A 19,054-nucleotide genomic window follows, 5' to 3' on the forward strand; every position below is an offset into this window, starting at 1 on the left:
GTTCATTTCTGCCTAAAACGTTCTCAGAAGTGAATTTAGTTTTAAATGAGATGGCAAAAATTGTCAACAGTGAAAAGGCCCGGCCTTGAAGTAGAAGCTGAAAGAATTACAGGAACTGCGGTCAGAGGAACTTAAAAATCCTCAAATTGGTCCTGTCTGAACACGAGAAAAAAAGACTTCTAGGAATGTTATGTTCTAGGAACTGCAAAAATCCCTCCAGTCAGAAAGAAACTATTGAGCCTGCAAGCATAGTAGCAGGACTCTGAAACAAGAACACTTACTGTAAATGGAATGCAGCCGTCGATGTTATCAATTACACCTGTTGTAACACCAATTAGTGCCCTTAGTATAAATAGTAACCAATCTTTGGTCCCTCAGGTACAACCCAGAAGCACACACACCCAGACACATGCACAGCAACATCACATAAGCATACATAAAAGCAGTAATTTGTCTGGACTATTAACTTTTATCTCATGGAAATAAATAGAACAAATAGTGTTAATTGCAAATATGACTTGGACTTTCATTGATCAAAAAAGATTTAAAAAAGTGCGTCAATTACTAAACCCTTGCTAAGGCACCTCAGGGGCTTAAAGCTTGGGCTTTGCCTCTACACCTGTATTTGACAAGTCAAAGTGTATGGCGTGAGAAAGGGCAGAAGGCTTTGTTGCCCTGAGATTGTGGTCAATAGTTCTCTCAAACCAAACCTACATCGCCTGACTGCCTGTGCTCCTACCTGACCTGTATCTGCTGATGCGATGGCCTCGGCTCTGCCGTGGGAAAAACTTAGTTTGTTTGCAAGGGACAAGAGGCCACGTAGAGTTCATGTCTGCTGATAAAGAAAAAACTTGCAGATTTGCAATCTGTATTTTTGTCCACTCCAGCTCTGTTTTTTCTCTGGTAATATGGCAATCACTCTCTTCCCGCGTGCGTGTGTGCGTGCGTGTGCGTGTGCGTGTGGTGTGTGTGTGTGTGTGTGTGTGCGCGTGCGCGTGCGCGCGCACTGTGGGAGAAATACTGAATCTGATAATTGGTAACATTTGGAAGGACATGTATACAATAAAAGGTTATGTAAGAATCACAGGACAACCTGGGGTCACTGTCCTGCACATCCATCTCTTCTGACTTCACCCATTTCTGCCTGTATCCTGAACATACTGGACAACAACATACAGCACACTGTACTGGACTGAAGCTGGGTCCAGGATGCTCACACACACACACACACACACACACACACACACTCACTCATTTACTCATTTAACCATTATTTATCTTGTGTTTAGAGTGCTCAGATCACATTAATGGCTTTTAATGCTCAATTCTGCAGTGCCACAATATTTTCAAACTGAGCTAAAATTCTTTGCAATTCCTTGAAATCGGTTTTGTTTTCTCTTCTAGATCTTCATCATCTTGTCTTGTTAAGGATTTAGTGCGAATACTTAACGAGTCTCCTAACTAGACAGTTGTTGTAATGTCCTGTGTATTGTGTGAATGATTTGTCTTCAGGCAGTGACAGGAGGACATCTAGGATGTCAAAGATGGCTCCTGTCCATTTAGACCTCCCATTCTCAAACAGCTTTACCAGAGGAGGTGAGTGTACTCTGTTTTCTACGCAACACTTCCATGTGTCTTCCTGCTGCCAGCTGAAATATGAACCACTATAATCTGTAGTTATGAGTGTTTAAGCATCATCTAGACTCTTAAGGGAAAGGCTATAAGGCAGGTGTATACATTTTGCTCACATATTATATATTCACAATAGTGAATGTTTTGCCAGCCCTCCTGGATTTCCCAGATGTTCCTTATTGTCCACTTGGGTCACATATTCTCCCATTGTTTACTCGCCACATTTCATCTCACATTTTAGAAAAAAGGTTGACACGTTCTTGAAGACGTAGATATTCAACTATATCACAGACATCCTAGAAAGAGGAGTTTATCTTTTATTCCGATACTTTTGAGGCACCCTTCTTGTAAAAGATTATATTACTGCTATTTTAGAAAATTACATTTATGAAAATACAATACTTTCAAAGTTAATTGCAAACGTTAATAGTGATATTCATTTTGTTGATATATATCTAAAAAAAACTTACATTGTTTTTTAGAGGCCATATTTGAAAGAGTTTGGTTTTAATCAATTTTAAGAGAATAATTGGAGGATAATGGCAAAGTGTTGTAAACGTCAAAACTTTGTACCAAAAGTTAGCTTGCTTAAAAAGGGCTACTTTTTTAATAAAAGATCCATTGAACTACTTTGGCATAAACCTAAATTAAAGGTTATTATATATATATTTTAAAATATACTTCAAAATGATGCTTATATTTATTTTAATAATTTAGGGAATCTTGTCGGTCTAACTTCACCAACATGTCCAGTATACACTTCAAATATCAGACATGTTTGTGAAGTTTAAGGATTTATATCTCCTAACTCACTGCCACATTAAACTAGGTTTAATCTGTAGTGTTTCTGAAAAATGAGCATTACTGTAAATGTAAAGTCAAAGATAAAAACTTGATGTGCTTGTAAAATGACACACCATCATGACTGGAACTGGAACGGGAACTCTTGAGAGGAAACGATTAGTAAGTGTTTTGTCTCAGCCAGATGTGCTTGAATGTGGCTGATGTTGCAAATTAATTTTGAAAATTAGGTCAAACACTTTCTAATTAAAAGAGTGCAGTTACTAGCCTGTAGTCATTTTACACTATGTTATACCTGTAAAAAAAAAAAATATATATATATATATATAAATAGTAAATCATAATATATGGAAAAAATGGCATAAGCAAAATTATAGGTATTGTGTTCATTTGTAATCATTCTAATCATTAATTAGAAGGTTAGAATTGTTAATTAAGCTACAGCTAGTTCAGTGTTGTGTTGTGCTAACTCTTTGTCATTGAATTCTTTGTAAAATAAAGTTTAATTCACATTTAATTTTCCCCACCACGGTCCTGGTTATGTCTTGTGCCTGCTCTTACTGTACGACGCAGATAGTTTTCTCATGCTAAACTGACGCCTGCAAATTGTGGTAACTTTAGTAAATCCAGTGGAATACATGGTCAACCTATGTTAACATGTCTCTACCCAAGGAGAGAACAAATTACGCCTGTTACATATACAGACATCACAGGTTTCTGGAGCAGAATGTGTCACATTTGTTCCTGATAAACTGGCACAAACGACTTTGTTTTCACACCATCAATCATAACCATGGACCAACATATTCATGCATGCTTTGACACTAATTGTTACTGTATGTAGGCAAGTCTGATCTTTGACCCTCAACTCTTCATTTGCATGTTTCTTTGGTCTGAAATGGTTAGTAGGCTAAGTGGTGATGTCCGTATGATGTTGACATGATTTATTTTTTTCATGCCCCTCTCCCTGCCCTCATCTTCTCTCTACCTCCTGTACAAACAACCACCCAGTGCTTGAGTACAGAGATAAACTATTCACTCACTCAAACCAAAAACCTGCCAGTAAGGAGAGAATCCCTCATCAAGGTAATAGTCAAACTGTCTCTTTACCCTGCCAGTCCTCTTAAAGCATTCCTTATCTTTCTAACGCATCCTCCAAGCCTCATCTTTTTTTCTTTTTCTAACCTACACAAGTGCTCAGTAACCAGGTCATGTACTACACTGCACAGCACTGCAAACCTCTTACAAAGACCTTGTGAGATATAGTACTAATCATGGCTGACTTTTCACATGATCCTCTGGGTTTTTCACAAACCAAAGTGGCTGCTGTAATGTGGTCTTTTCCATTGAAAATGTGTTGGCTCACCAAGGCTAACTGTGGTCAGTTACAAACCGGGTCCAGACTTTTCTGGGTCGAAACGTTTTTGTCACTTTTTTCAGATTTGTTTCTGAACTTTTTTACATTTTTGTCATTTTTTTAATGTTCTTTTATTTATTTTTTAGGTTAAATGCTATAAAATTAAATAAAACACCCAAATTCTATAAAAGTAGTTGACTGATTATTTACTTGTACATAGTGTGTATATATATATATGGTTGTATAGAAGCATCTAAGTTATCTTTTTTGAGTATTAGGTTGAAAGAAACCCAAATTTCTGATGTAGAAACTGGGTCAAATTTGACCCGATGACAACAGGAGGGTTAATAGTGCAATCAGGTGTACCGTCAGGTATTAATAGCAGTTAATAAGTTAATTGTTCAGACCTGTGAAAAGTGTATACTTTTATTATAAACTCTATTTGATGTAGGAGGCCGCCCTGAGAACAAAAGTCGACATTTGTAGCTGCTTGACAGCTGTTCATTTGCAACTCTAAAGAGCTGAAAGTAATCACTGTAAAAAATCATGTCCTTCCTAAAATGTTTCATGCGGTTTGGAAGGTACTGCATGCTGGTTTTCAGAGAAATGTGCTTCTTTTAGACTTGTTGTCTTGCAAAGAAATTCCAACAACTTCTGCTTCTAATATATATATCCCAACACACACAATTTAGAGAAGCAACTGCTTTGTTAGTGAAGTTAAAGAATGAAGGTCTTTTACATAATCCCTGTTGTACTGCAGTGCATGTAAACGTAGTCCGCATGTCATGTGTCGTTCATCAATCAGTCTTAGTTTGTTTGACAGCATGTGTACATCAGTGGCATTCGAACTGGCCAGCTCCTGCGTGTATGACTTTTGTTTGTGTCTTTGTGTTTGCAGGCATGTGGGCTAGCCTGCGCTCCAGCAGCAGACTCAGCCATCACCCGTTGACAGCAGATGTGGGTGCCAGACTAGCAGGGAAGGATCTGGCGCCCCCTGCAGGTAGCAGCAGTCTGCAGGCGCAGCTCCTGAAACAGCAAGCTGCCCTCTACGTCTTTGGAGAAAAGTCCCATTTAAGGGTAAGAATAAAAAGGAAAGCTGCTTTCTAGAGGCAGAAGAGACATTTTGTTTTAAATTGTTGTAAATCTCTAGCCTAACGTTGTCATACTCCAGACTCTAGTCAGAATAAATGAGTTGGACAAAAAACGCCTTTCAGCCTTTAGTACAGTCCAATACAACACCACACCACCAAGTACAGCCTCCTTTTTTGCTTCCCGATACCAATTCTGATACCGGAACTTGTGTATCGGCCGATACAGAGTACTGATCCGATACCAGTTTGTCATATATTTTATGTTTTAACAACTGTATGCTATTATCCCTGTATGGATGTGATATTATTTCTATCTTTGTTGTTGGTCTGGCTTAGGTTCAGCTTTTTGTGAAACATAAAAAAACACAAAAAAAGAATGCCACAGAACTTTCTTTTTTCATCCAGTTTCACAGTCAGTTATAATGGAAAAAGAACATAAATAAACTACTTTAGCATAGATTTTCTTTAGGGCTTTATTATGTGGTATCGGATCGGTGCATAAACTTCAGTACTTAACAATACCAGTGTTTTAGGCATAATGGAACGGAACATCTCTACTCAAAACCCATAGATTTGGGGTGACCCTGGTTCAAGTTTGACTTGGGACTTTTATTGCTTCTTTTTCTCCCTAATTTCCTGTCATCTTTGTCTGCTGTCTACTCTCTAATATAGGTGTAAAATGACCCCAAAAAATAATAACTAAAACAGATGCCATAGATTTGAGTCAACACGTAAAGAATATTGAACTAGTACTGCAGTCTTAATAATAACTGAACATTTTGAGTAGAGTAGTATTAATTGCAGGAATGCGTATTGCATTACATTGTACCTGTGTTGTTGTGTGTATTTTGTGGTAACGCCGCATAGTTTCATTTTTAATTTAATAGGTTTTAATTGTATTGTATGTTTTTATCTGTACCCACACCCCACCAGTAAAGCAGTTTTAATACTGAATAGATTACCTCAGTGAAATAAACTTTACATTTTTTACATGTTAGATTTCTCTCCCTGTTGTGACAGGGCCTCAGAGTGGACTCCTCTCTGAACTGTGAACTGGTGCCGGTGGACTTTGCAGACACGAGGCAGGTGAAAGCCTCTTTTAAGAAGCTGCTAAGAGCCTGCGCTCCCAGTGCCACCTCGTCAGACTCGGAGGACTCCTTCCTCAAAGCTTTGGAGGATTCTGAATGGATCCTACAGGTGAAAAAACACACAAAATACATTGCTTTGCCGTTTTTTTTTGTTTTTTTTTACAGTAATAATGTAACTCCAAATCAGACTCTAAAAATAATGTGAGAAAGACCCAGCAGTCTGCTTTTACTGCTTATCCTGTGTATCAGATTCACATAATGAATAAATCCCCTCTGAAGCCATTTTCCCAAGGGAAACCGATTCACAGCAGCAGATTTCTTATCATGCTGGTTATCTGATTATCCCCCTTCAGCCTTTGTCCGTACATTGAACATATCTAGAAAAAAAATATCTGTGGGAAACCCTTCATAGGCAACAAGCAGCACTCAGCATGTAATTTACCAGTACAACAAACATGGTAACATATGCACAGTGCGGATTAATTGTGTGTGTTCACATGTGTTAATCTTCCACAGCTTCACAAGATCCTGCAGTTGGCACTGATTCTGGTGGAGCTTCTGGACAGCGGCTCATCTGTTCTCCTCAGCCTAGAGGATGGCTGGGACATTACCACACAAGTGAGAAAAATGCACAAATACCTTTTGTGAATTAAAGCATGATTAAGACCATATTTAAAACCAAAGCATGATTAAGACAATATTTAAAACCAGAAGAGGAACAACATGGAGAGGTTTAACCTGGTATAGAGTTTGTCTTTTATGCCTTCTATGAATTTTCATTTTGCATACAAGAAAAACCTGAGGGGAAATACAGGAAGTAAAAGACTTCATGCTTGGCAGAGGTAGGAGGACTGGCATGATAACAAAAAAAATGTGGTACTGTAAATAACTCACGTCATACACCATGACCACTCACCATTACATACCTCCACTGCACTTAAAAGCCCATAAAAGAAGGAATAGGAAGGTTGTTAAGTGTATGTAAACACAACTTCACTGGTACATGTCCAGATGGGGGTCCTTGTTACATTTTACTCTCTTTATAATCATAGCAGTTGATAAAATCACTACAGGGAACACATGGATCAAAAGAAACACATTAACTCATTAAAACAAACACCCAAATCTAATCCTGAGTGGGAAGCAGCAATGAAAAGCCATGGTGTGTCCAAGTTACTGGCACTCAGTCAATTGTTTAATTCTGACTCATCCTCCTTGAAAATATTTGCAAAAATTTCATTGATAGAAAACACGCTGATTTGTATTTTGCCAAAAATTTGACACTGTGACATTTCAATGAAAGCATACCTCACCTGTGGGTGCAAGCTGTAATGTAAAAAAAAGACTGCTGACTGTTCATAAAACACTAACTAACAACTTATTATTAGTATTGATGTAAAACAAACTCCAACTAACTATAAGACATAAAAAGGATCCAGGTGCAGCCGTACAACCGTTTAACAAGAGAGTCCCTCAGATAAAGAGTGCTGCTGCTACTAGACAGCTGTTTAGACAATAATCAAACTGTTTAGTGTAACTGTACCGAAACTGTTTGGAGAGCTGCCCCATTGGCAGGGTCCTTAATTATCTAGTGTGATATAATGAGATTGAAAGCAGATATAAGTAACTTTTATAGTTTAAATTTGTTTTTTTGATGTTGCGAAAACTTTCTTTAGGGAACTCCACAGTCTGACTGTACTTCTAAATGGGCCATGTATGAATAAATCTGGCACACATGCTTTTCCTGCTTGTCCTCTAATCAGGTGACCCAGTTATGCAAAGATACATAATGAGAAGGTCTTGAAGGCACACTGATTTGTGCCTTTTCCGAAAGTCCATGGCTCTGATTTTGAAGGCATGTAAACAAAAAGTTAGTTTCAATCCTGATTGATTATTGGATTCCATTTACTGCCGCATTCAGCATTTTATCGCATGTTTGCTTTCTGAGCTCATATTTTCCATGTGGACCTGTTAAAGTGCACATGTTTGTGTTGCAAGCGTGTCATTCAAAATGTCTTTACGGGGTTTGCAGAGCCCTAGGCGGCTGTTTAAAAGCACACTTTGTGGACCCCTTATGCCAGGCACGTGTTCGGCCCCGAGCATCTCTCTCCACGGGTCACCTGCTTCATCACGACAGGTCCTGATCAGCCCGCACAGACAAATGGGCTCCATATGCTCTGGCTCTCCTGCCTCTGTCCACGGACCATAGACACCCAGCAGACAGGATGCAGAACTGTCTTTGCTTTCTTTCTAAAACCCTGTTTTCTGTTTATACGTCTAACCCTCTGCCTCTCTCATGTCTTGCTTCTTTATTAGATCCACTTTTCAGTCCGCTGTAGTCTTACAAATAATCTGAGGTGCTTATTTCAGTGCCGGAGTTGCGGGGGACTTTCTCTACCACTCAGGGCTGAATGCTATTTTAAACCTCACAGGGAAGCCATGAACTGTTTCTTGTTCATTCCACACGCGTCAGGGCTCATTTGTTGTGTTGGAGGAGACACAGGCAGGGAAGCAAGCCAAGCATACTGCATGTGTAGACAAGTGGTTCTCAACTGGTGTTTTTGAGGAGCTCAAGTGTGCCTGAAGACTTTGTCTTCGATGTTATATAATGTAATTGGTAGCAGATGATAGGTTTAACGTTGTGTTGTCAGAAGATGGGGTGTGTAGCTTTTGAAAGGCAAAGTCCTACCATCCAAAAAAAGAAAATGTGAGCAAAATCGTAGTCAAGCATAACAAAAATTCTGCACAGTGGTAGTGAAACGGCTGCCATTCTCCTTCAGTGGGAAGATGATCAAATGGCGTGTTTGCCAAAACATAAGGGATTTTCAGCCCTGTATATTTAACACAATGAGAAGTGTTGTGTTCAGTAGGTTTCAGTGGCAATAACAGTTGATCGAATAATTTTCCACTGAGACAAATTTAGCTACAGATATATTATCGGCAGATTAACAGGTAGGTAACAAGAAACATTTGCCAAATGCCAAACATTTAGAAACGGTGTCCCCATTAGTTTCACCATTAGTAACAGACAATTTTATTTTTTTATCTGTAAAATCTCCCAGTCAATACACATCTTAGGCACAACTCGTTAATAACCACAAATGTTTTGTCAGTGGAAAAAATAAATAAATAATTTTAATCATTTTAGTAGGCTATAAGAGAACCCAGACACTACAGTCCAGGAGAAACATACAGAACACAATGATTTTTTTCTTTCTAATATGATGACACCTTGTTACATCCCATAGCTAGGGGTATCGGGACATAAACATAAAACCAGATGTAATTGGTATTTGAAAGGATATTTATTGTGAAGAAGACAAAAAAGAACTGGCAACAAAGAATATGGACCGATGGGTGCTGTGGAAATCAAAAACGTAATATAACGAAAAAAGATCCTCAAAAGGAAGACTGTTACTACACCTTATAAGAAAGAAAAACAAATCGTCTCTAATAAAATACTAATACCTAATGTATCTAGACAATTCCAATCTGTGAATGCAAAAGTATATACTATTTTTAAGTCTTATCCCTGGCCCACTTCCTCACTCTCTCACAACAGTTCTGTTCTGGCAGCTGCCTTCAGCGACAATCAATCAGGCTTTTTAAACTGGTGGCTGACTTCAATGGCACATCTTGATTGGCCCGTCAGTTGAGCATGCCACACCAATCGGATTCCTCCTCACACATGTAGCACTCTTAATTACACACACACATATGAGGGTGCCAACTGCCGTATCAGTGCTTTAGCTGGTTTTATTTTAGATTGATTCAAACCGGATATTGTAAAACACAATCTCCCACGGCCATTTAGGAGAATACACTGTTGTCACTGCCCGTTTTTAACCCGTTTTGGACCAATGGCCATGTAAAGGGATGACGTCATTGCTAGTGTTCACCTTAATGGCGTAAAAGACAGGAGCCTTAGCTTTCTTTTGACAAAAAAATTATTCTCTAGCTGTTACAGTTTTTATTTTAGACCGATTTAAACAGGATCCTCCATTCTCTAAGGGTTAATGGATGATTGTTAATACTGAAGAAAAGTATTGTATTTACCCATCTCTTCCTCATACAATACATCACTCTCACCTTTTCCGTTTTATCTCTGCAGGTGGTGTCTTTGGTGCAGCTGCTGAGCGATCCTTTCTACCGGACTCTGGAGGGTTTTCAGGTGCTGCTGGAGAAAGAATGGCTGTCCTTTGGCCACAAGTTTAGCCAGCGAGGCAACCTGAGTCCCAGCAGCCAGGGCGGTGGCTTTACACCCATCTTCCTGCAGTTCCTGGACTGTGTGCACCAGGTGAGGTTTACCTTCACAACCACAGGTCAAGCATCTCCTGCCTCTGCTACGTGACTTCTCTCCACTCTCCACTCCCCCCACCTTCCCCCACATGACTGAACACCATTCATACCGTCTTCATGAGCTCATCACATTTCTCAAGAGCATACAAGCAAGGGCAAAGAGAGGCAAATAAGGCAAGAAATTCCGCTGTCATTATCTTTACATTTGGTTTAGTCTTGCACTTTACATTCTGAACACGGGACGTGTAATTTCAACACTGTGTTGCACCAGGGAGTGTGTATTGAGGCTGCTGTCCAGATGGTCCATGAACCCATTGATCAGCACTGAGCTGTCTGTGCTTGCGTGATTCAGCATCCCTTCACATTTCACTGCGTGTTTAGAACTGCTTGTGGAAAATTGCAGTTTTGGGGATTGAGAGTCTCTAGGAAGGTTTGTGTGTCAGTTGGGGGGGTAAAGAATGAAAACTTATACAGCTGAAGTCCAGAGAACAGCTGATGTCCAGAAGGCTGTGTCCACTCTAAATGTAGTGGGTTTTTTTGTGTCTCCTGGGCACGCACAGAACCACTCCCATACACTTACATCAACACATAGTTTCTGCATTTGTCTTTTGAAACTTGGCCTGGCAGCTAAGACAGTTTGGCGGGGGTCCTGGAGTCTGGAGAGCTGTAAACAGGAGGGAAAGGGGATTCAGACTAGAGCTGAAAATAGAAGTGCCTCATCTCCAAAACAGCTGTTGTTTTTGCCAATAGACCCAGGTGGCCTCAAATATGCATCTCTTTGGCCACTTCACACCACTGCATGGGAACAATAGAGCTGCAGTCCTGCTGGCTCAGCCTGGATTCTGTCTGGCGGTAATGATATCACTGACCTTTGCCCCCCCCAAGCTAGGAGACATTCTTTCCTGTTTCTAATTGGTCATTTATCCACTTGAGGGATGTGAAGCCACAACACGAGGACACAATCCAGCTGTCTCACATACACTCTGACCTTCCGTCTCTGTCTCTTAAGTCTCATCCTTATCCCTCTTTTAATGTCTTTGCAGATTTTGGAGCAACATCCTCTGGAGTTTGAGTTTAATCAGTATTATCTGAAGTTCCTGGCCTATCATCACATCTCTAACCGCTTCAAGAACTTCCTGTTGGACTCAGACTATGAGCGTTTGGAACATGGTCAGTGTCCTTTACTATTTAAACCTGGAGGGGGTTTAGAATTATCTCTTTTTGTATTGAGGAAATGCTGCATTAGAATTTGCTGTGTGTTACTTTCATATAACCAGGCACGTTTTAACAAAGATTATTGTACCAAAATTAGTACTTTACCATCAAACTTTCATATAAAGAACAAAATTAATATATACAGTAGATCCCACAACTAAATGCAACACATACATTTCTTCACTGAAACGGCATCAGAAGCCTGCAATGTTTCTGCTACGTGCATCAGGACCAGACTCTATTTGGTAAAATATATGGTCACAAACTAATTTATGTTATAACACTTAAAAAGAAATACTACAGTTATAGAGTTGTTTGTTAATAATGAAAAGTTAAATATTGGTTTGTTTAAAAAATCTGTATTTGCTAAAGACAAAAAGCAGTGGACTGATGATATATGGGCAAATAAGACAAAATTGCGTATTTTTGTGATGATTAAACCGGAATATGGCACAGAGAATTATGTTGTATATAATTTCTCAAAAAGGCAAAAGGTCTCTATGTGCTCAAGTGAGATGTGGTATTTTACCTTTGACTGTTGAAAAATGACGATATGTTAATGTATTTCTTAGACTGATTTGTATATGCTACCGGAAGACATTTGCCAAATAAGTTTGTGGTGTCTTGTAATCCCATGCGGTATGGGCCAAATGTTTGGCATGACACAAATAAAATTAAACTAAACTACAGAAATACTCACCAAATATTGCCTTTCATATATTTAATTTAACTTAATTATGACGTGAGATGTCAAGGGTTTTGTGTATGCTTTAAGATGAAATGTGTGTCTCCATGGATGAACGTGTCCAGCCAAAACCTTTCCTCATGTCTTGTAATACACATGAATCCTTTTGTTGAATTACAACTTTTTGACCAGTGTTGCACCAGACAAAACAATCTGTGAGATTAATTGGTCCATGTGCTCAGCAGCTTCCCCTCTGTGTGTTTTGCAGGGACGTTGTTTGAGGATAAAGGTGACAAACAGGCCCGAAGAGGTATCTGTATCTGGGAATGCATCAACAGGATGCACAGGAGGAGTCCCGTCTTCTTCAACTATCTGTTCAGCCCCTCAGAGAGCGACGTGAGTCTTTCTGTCTGCCTTACTGTCCTTCATGTAGCAGAGCTCCCTGTGCATCCAGCAGCTACAGCTGATTCATGCAGCTTTCACGCTGAGGAGCCATGGAGTGGTTCAACTCTCTTGTGCTCATATAAATGTTAAAAAACAAAAATCATCTCTTATTATATGAAAGCAGTGAGTCGGAGAAACCAAAAGGTCAGTCAGCTGAAAACGTGTACAGGAAGGGTTTTTTTGTGGTACATTTACTAAATTACCGTATTACTTAAGTACAGTTTTGAGGTGCTTAACGTTTAAGATGGCAACCTTATACTACTTTATACTTGTACTCAACTACATTTGACAACTTTAGGTACAAAGTTACTGCACAGATTAAGATTATTAATACAAAACATTTAGCTTCCCAGCAGTTTATAATGTAGTCAAAATGTAATTTAACCAGCTGCAAAATCAAAGTGATGCTTACACATGAAGGAATCATAATTATAGTCCATTACTATAATTTATATTATTTGGAAATGAACCAGTCTGCATGAGTCCTGATTTACATTAGCATATTCATCAAATGTGCTTCAAAGTTTAAAGGAAATTAAGCTATTTTACCTATAGTAGGTAGCTGCAAATTACGTTATCAGTCTTGCAGTCTGCACTTTCTCTTTTGACTTAAGTCAAAGTCAGCTTTATTGTCAATTTCTTCACATGTCAAAACATACAAAGAAATCGAAATTGCGTTTCCCTCTATCCCACGGTGACAACAAGACATTTTAACCAATTTGGTCCACAGACAAACATAACATTCAAGTAAACAATATAAAAAGTAAAAATAAGAAGATATATACAATGAGGAAAATAAGAGCAGCAAAATTTGAGTTAAGAATGTGCAATTATGCGTACAGTTGACAGTCAATGTAATGTGCAAAAGTCAGGCAGTAGCATAGTGGTGCCGGTTATGTAAGAGCAGCAGAAATGTATTCCCAAGTGTTTTCAGGACCACAAAAAGTGTGCAATGTGTGCAAGTGTGCAAGTGGAGTAGTGCAAGGCAAGGCAGCCATTTTGGGTCCAAAGTCCAGGATATTTATATAACTGAGGGTAGAGGGGGGAGAGGGGGGAGAGAGTTCAGCATCCTAACAGCCTGGTGTATGAAGCTGTTTGTGAGTCTGGTGGTGCGGGAGCGCAGGCTTCTGTACCAATTAAAACAGAGGAGATTAAGATTATTGCTGAATACATTTTTATTTCATTTTTATTGTTTAGTAAAGAATCCGAGGAGGCTTTTTTTACCTAAAATATTTGAAGAGAATTGAAGAAATATGAAGAAATATGTCAAACTCAGGAGGTAAAGTTTAGCCTCTGGAGTGTCTTTATCATGCAGTTATTTTGTTTTCTAAAAGTCTGGGAACGCCTCTGTGATATTTCAGTTTCCTGACCAAGAAGTGTCTTGTTAATGATTTCAGCCTTGTTTTGAAGAATGAGCAGATGCTTGATGTTGGTGATATCTAATCTGTAATCACAGTGATGGGCAAATCTGTGAGACAAGCCTGTTTCTGTATTTTGATTCATTATGTGCGGTAGGCCACACTACAGACTGACAAGATGCTTTCTGCAAGTTTCCCAGAGCAGGTTAAGCTTGCTGGAAATCACACTGCGTAACCTTTTTCCACAGTATTTTATAAAAACACACAATAAGATCTGATTCTCAATCTTGTCTGTGTTGAAGGTGATCCTGAAGCCTTCGATCAGCATCCCAAACTTGAATAAATGGGACTTCTTCACGGATGAGACTCTGTCCACGGGGCCGTGTTACGACTGGAGGATGATGGCCGCACGGTCCGACAGCTCAGAGGAGGTGGACACGCTCTCCAACAGTAAGAGAAGGATCGTGTGGCCATGTTACAGCAGCGTGAGCCGCGCCCAGCCGGACGCCATCACCAAACTCCTCACTGTAAGAGTCTGTAACCAAAGCTTTGTTTTTAAGTTTTATCCTGTTTCCTCGTGTCATATGTCAACATTTGTCATCTTTCTTGACTGTTATTGGTGCTGCAGGACATTGGGAGGCTGGAGGGTGAGCTGAATCAGGCCTCTGAGAAATGGCAGACAACTCTGGAGAGAGTCCGAATCAGCATTCAGGAAGACCTCGCGCAGGAAGGAAATGTGTGTGTTAAAAGAAAAATGATGACATATTCTATTGAAAGATACCAGGAATAGTCATACATTTAAATTCTAAGTTGTTAAATTGTGTTCTTTTCCTACTCATACTTTATTATCTTGTGTTTTTGCAGCTCCGTAAACGTCCAGTGCGGTTTCCAGGCTCTCAGCCTCATTCCCGTCAGCTGCGGGCTTTCAGACGGCGCTCACATGCCATGACACCTGCCGACAGCGGGCCTTGGCGAAGCCGACCAGTAACTGGTACGCGAATGGGGGTCAACGCCGCGCGCTGAACACTTTCAAACATGTTCACCACCCAATACTGAGTAACGTGTGGGTGTGGGTGGGTGGGTTGTTTTGTGCATGCTTGTAGGTAGCGCTCAGCACTTATCTTCTTAAAAATATTTTCTTTTTATCCAGTTAGGCAAAAAACTATTAAAATCTACTCTGTAAATAATTCTTGTGCTCGTCATGTTTTAAATAATGTTTTGACTGACAAAAGCTTTAACAGAGGAAGATAGAATCACTTAACAGCAACTTATTCTAATGTCTTAAAAAATACTTTATGCTTATACTTTAAATGTTTACTCCCCTGCAGTACAGCTATATTATTAATACTGATTACTTTAATATTTTGCAGATATAGAAGACAATATATTGAACATTTAATACAGTGTATTAGAACTACCCACTTCTGGCCTCCTTAAACAACGGGAACACAATGTACAAACAGATGTTCTTGTACACATGGAGAAACAGCCTGTGTGTTGTCCAGTGTTCTTCTGCCTGTATACTGCTGGGGTACTGCTGGGTGAAACTCCATGGTCTTGGATTGCTTAACAGAATAGCGAGGCAAAAAATCATTAGGAATATGTACAGAGAAGTACTTCTTCAAATGCACGTGGTACTGCACCGTGGTGGTATTCACTCAGGTCTACGAGTGATCCTGTATACTGCGGAGCGTGTTGAAAGCTGGGAAACCTCGTGGTTGTATTGGACATACGAACACCATAAGCCAGCATGCCACCACACTCGTGTGTTCAGAATGAGCCTCAACTAGTTGACAGGATGCAGGTTCATTTTCACTCTGTCACAATGAGTATTTACGCACGACCGGACTTTGACACAAACTGAGTAGGCCACTTGATACTGGTCGAAGGTGGATCTGTTAATGATCGCTGCGCCCACTATCCAGGCTCCAAACATTCATTGAAGGCTTTTCTTTGACTGAGTACATGTTTTAACCCAATTCACTGGATCACTCTCTGCGTTCATGTCTTATTTAGCATCGTTGTCATAGACCTTTTTTCACATTATGACTTTTTGCTAGTATTCTGCTGTTTACAGCATATTTTTGACTACTGTACTATGACTTTTTTGACATAATATACTTTGAGTTTTTATGACTTTGACTGACTTTTTTCAAAACGCTATAACTTTTTTGACATACTATACTGATTTTTCTACCTGATACACCCAGACTATATCTTTTCAGACTTTTTTTCATTTACATACTATGACTTTTTTTGATACACTATACTATGACTTTTTTGACATACTATTCTAGGACATTTAAATGACTTTTCAACTTTTTGACATACTATTACTTTTTTCAGCTTTTTCGACCTACTTACTATAACTTTTTGTATACATACTATACTGACATTTTTCACTTTTTATACATAACTATACTATAACTTTTTATCATCTTTTTTCAACATATTCTACTATGACTTTTCAGGACCTTTTTAACACAATATTCTGACTTTTCGACAATCTTGACTTTTTCAACACATATACTATGACTTTTTATTTCTTTTTTCAACACACTATACTATGAATTTTCAATTTTTTTGACATACTATACTATGACTTTTTCATGATTTTTTTGGCGTACTATACTATGACTTTTTTCAACTTTTTTCAACGTACAATACTATTTTATGCATTATAACTCACTTTTTTTCAACTTTTTATACATAACTATACTATACTTTTTTATCACGTTTTTCAAAATATTCTACTATGACTTTTTGACATACTATTTAAGACTTTTTTGGGCAAACTATACTATGACTTTTTTTTTTTGACACACAGTTTTTTTTATTATATATACTGTACTATGACTTTTTCAACATACTAGTTTGGCATACTATACATTACTTTTTTCCAACATTTCAAGATACTAAAACTTTTTTTTACAATTTTTTCAACATACAATACTAGGACTTTTTATACTTACTATACTATGACGTTTATGACTTTTTTTAGACACTACAATTTTTTTGATATGTACAATGACAATGACATGTTTTTAATGACTTTTTGTCATACAGTACATTACTATAATTTTTTTTCAACATACTAGACTGACTTTTTTGATATAGTATTTATACTATGATTTTTAATTACTTTTTTTGACATGCTATACTACAACTTTTTCAACATACTATACTATGACTTTATTCAATTCACTACACTATGACTTTTTGTACATACTTTACTATGACTTTTTTGACATACTATACTATTATATTTTTATGACTATTGAGATTTGTGTACATTGACACACTTGCAAAGATAGACATCATGTAAGAAAGTGGAGCAGAGGAAAGAGCTGTGTCCCATATTTGGGTGACATTATAGATAAACCTTTCTGTCAGTGTGAGGAACAGAAAAGGAGTCTGTTGTTTTTATTTTGTTGCATATTCAAGTCTTTCCCTTTGTTTGTTTAACCCTTGTTGTCCGATTCCTCTGTAGCTGAAGACCAGCAAGCGAGTCTACAACTTCTGTGCTTCAGATGCGCCCAGCGCTCAGCTGTGGATGGACAAGATCCAGAACTGCATCTCTGATGCCTGAGCAGAGAAGCTCAGAAGTTGAATGCTGATATTAGAGGCAGCATCAGGTGGCTGAGAGCAGAGACTTGACAACCACTCGACTCAACTTTCAGATTCGGGGACCACAGTAAACAAAGTGCCTGGTAGTAGAGGACGAGTACTGATCATCCACCTCTCTGCCTGTTACTTAGGAGCCAGTCGGGCTGTCGTCTCTCTGCTTCAGTTGGAGTCAATCAAATACAATGGTCTCTGTTGTTGTCAGCTCCCTCTTCCGCGCCTCCAACAGGGATGAAGTGAAGATAAGCTGATGTTTTATGGGACTGCACTACCAAGGAAATGCTATCTTACTTAAGCTGTAAATAGATAAAAGCAATATCACTGGCCATTCAAACTGTGGGTTCAATTTTAGACTTCAAAAATGTAGAAAATAGCCTATGATATAATTTCTATCTGATATCTTACTACGAGGAAAAGGTTATTGCTGCTTAAAGAAACATATGAACCGCCACAAACTCAGAGATTTTAATGCACAATATGAGAAAGCAATTTGTTTGCACTTAGCTCTTAAGTATGCACTCCTTATCAAATATAGATTTTCTAACCGATGCAGACACTGAGGAAAAAGGCATTACGTTTCCTCAAGACAGATTAAATGAACAGAATTTGCACAGTGAATTCAGCAAAAGTTACCTGACATTTTTCTATTTAAATATGTGATGTTTTCTCCATTTTATTGAATGTCCTATTGACTTCTTGATAACATGTGTCTCTTGTAATGTAAATTATTATTTTTTATTAAAAGTGTAACTGTGTAAGTGTGGTGGCTTCATGTTTTTCTGTAAATACCTGAGTGACATTTCATTTTATATACTGTATGATGTACTGAAGATAAGTATACTTTTCTAACCTTAATTCTAATGTGACCAACAAGTCTTTTTTTATGTGTCGTTACTGGTGCAAAAAACCTGAGTGGCCTGTTCCCCGTTTGTGATGAAACTTTGTTCTGACAATGAAATGGAGAGTCTTTTTCTTGTTGTTCAAATTGTCCTGGCAGGCTCTGTTTCTGATAAGGGCTTTTAAATAAGTAAATAAATTTATCATGTAGGACATTGTGGTTTTCAAAGATTCTCGTCTTGTCCCATCTGTGCAACCAATTTTATTAAAAGAAGAAAAAGAATGCAAATGAAACTGAAAAAAAGTCTGTCTTTTTTGTTTCTGTTCCTTGTAGTTTTGTGGTGACACAATTTTTTGACAATGAAAGAGACTTTCTTTAAACTTCCTGCGCTTGTTTCTGTTAAGGGGAAATATAATTTGCTCAGTAGCACATGTTTTCAAAATACGCTGCCATTTGAAATTTTATTAAAGAAAAAAAGCAAGCAAATAATGCAATGAAAAAGTAATCGTGTTCTCTGTAACTTATTTTTGTAATATTTTTTGGAATCAAACCACTTACTGAAAACTTACATGGCTTTGTCTGTGTTTAGCCAGAATATATAAAGCCAATACCAAATTAAAAC

The 19,054-nt window shown here is 38.3% G+C and overlaps 1 protein-coding gene across 1 annotated transcript in view; it reads left to right on the forward strand.

Annotated features, from left to right (window-relative positions):
- Window positions 1-17,559, forward strand: part of sbf2 (SET binding factor 2) — a 97,595-nt gene extending 80,036 nt beyond the window's left edge. The window contains exons 29-40 of the mRNA XM_032519925.1: window positions 1,513-1,596; window positions 3,445-3,519; window positions 4,689-4,867; window positions 5,902-6,078; window positions 6,486-6,587; window positions 10,081-10,266; window positions 11,312-11,438; window positions 12,437-12,564; window positions 14,273-14,497; window positions 14,599-14,706; window positions 14,835-14,954; window positions 17,461-17,559. Coding sequence (XP_032375816.1) covers window positions 1,513-1,596; window positions 3,445-3,519; window positions 4,689-4,867; window positions 5,902-6,078; window positions 6,486-6,587; window positions 10,081-10,266; window positions 11,312-11,438; window positions 12,437-12,564; window positions 14,273-14,497; window positions 14,599-14,706; window positions 14,835-14,954; window positions 17,461-17,559 — 1,610 coding nt within the window. The remainder of the gene's footprint in view (window positions 1-1,512; window positions 1,597-3,444; window positions 3,520-4,688; window positions 4,868-5,901; window positions 6,079-6,485; window positions 6,588-10,080; window positions 10,267-11,311; window positions 11,439-12,436; window positions 12,565-14,272; window positions 14,498-14,598; window positions 14,707-14,834; window positions 14,955-17,460) is intronic.
- Window positions 17,560-19,054: the final 1,495 nt, after the last annotated feature.

This window comes from Etheostoma spectabile, chromosome 1 (genome assembly GCF_008692095.1).
Source record: "Etheostoma spectabile isolate EspeVRDwgs_2016 chromosome 1, UIUC_Espe_1.0, whole genome shotgun sequence".
NCBI classification, from domain to species: domain Eukaryota; kingdom Metazoa; phylum Chordata; class Actinopteri; order Perciformes; family Percidae; genus Etheostoma; species Etheostoma spectabile.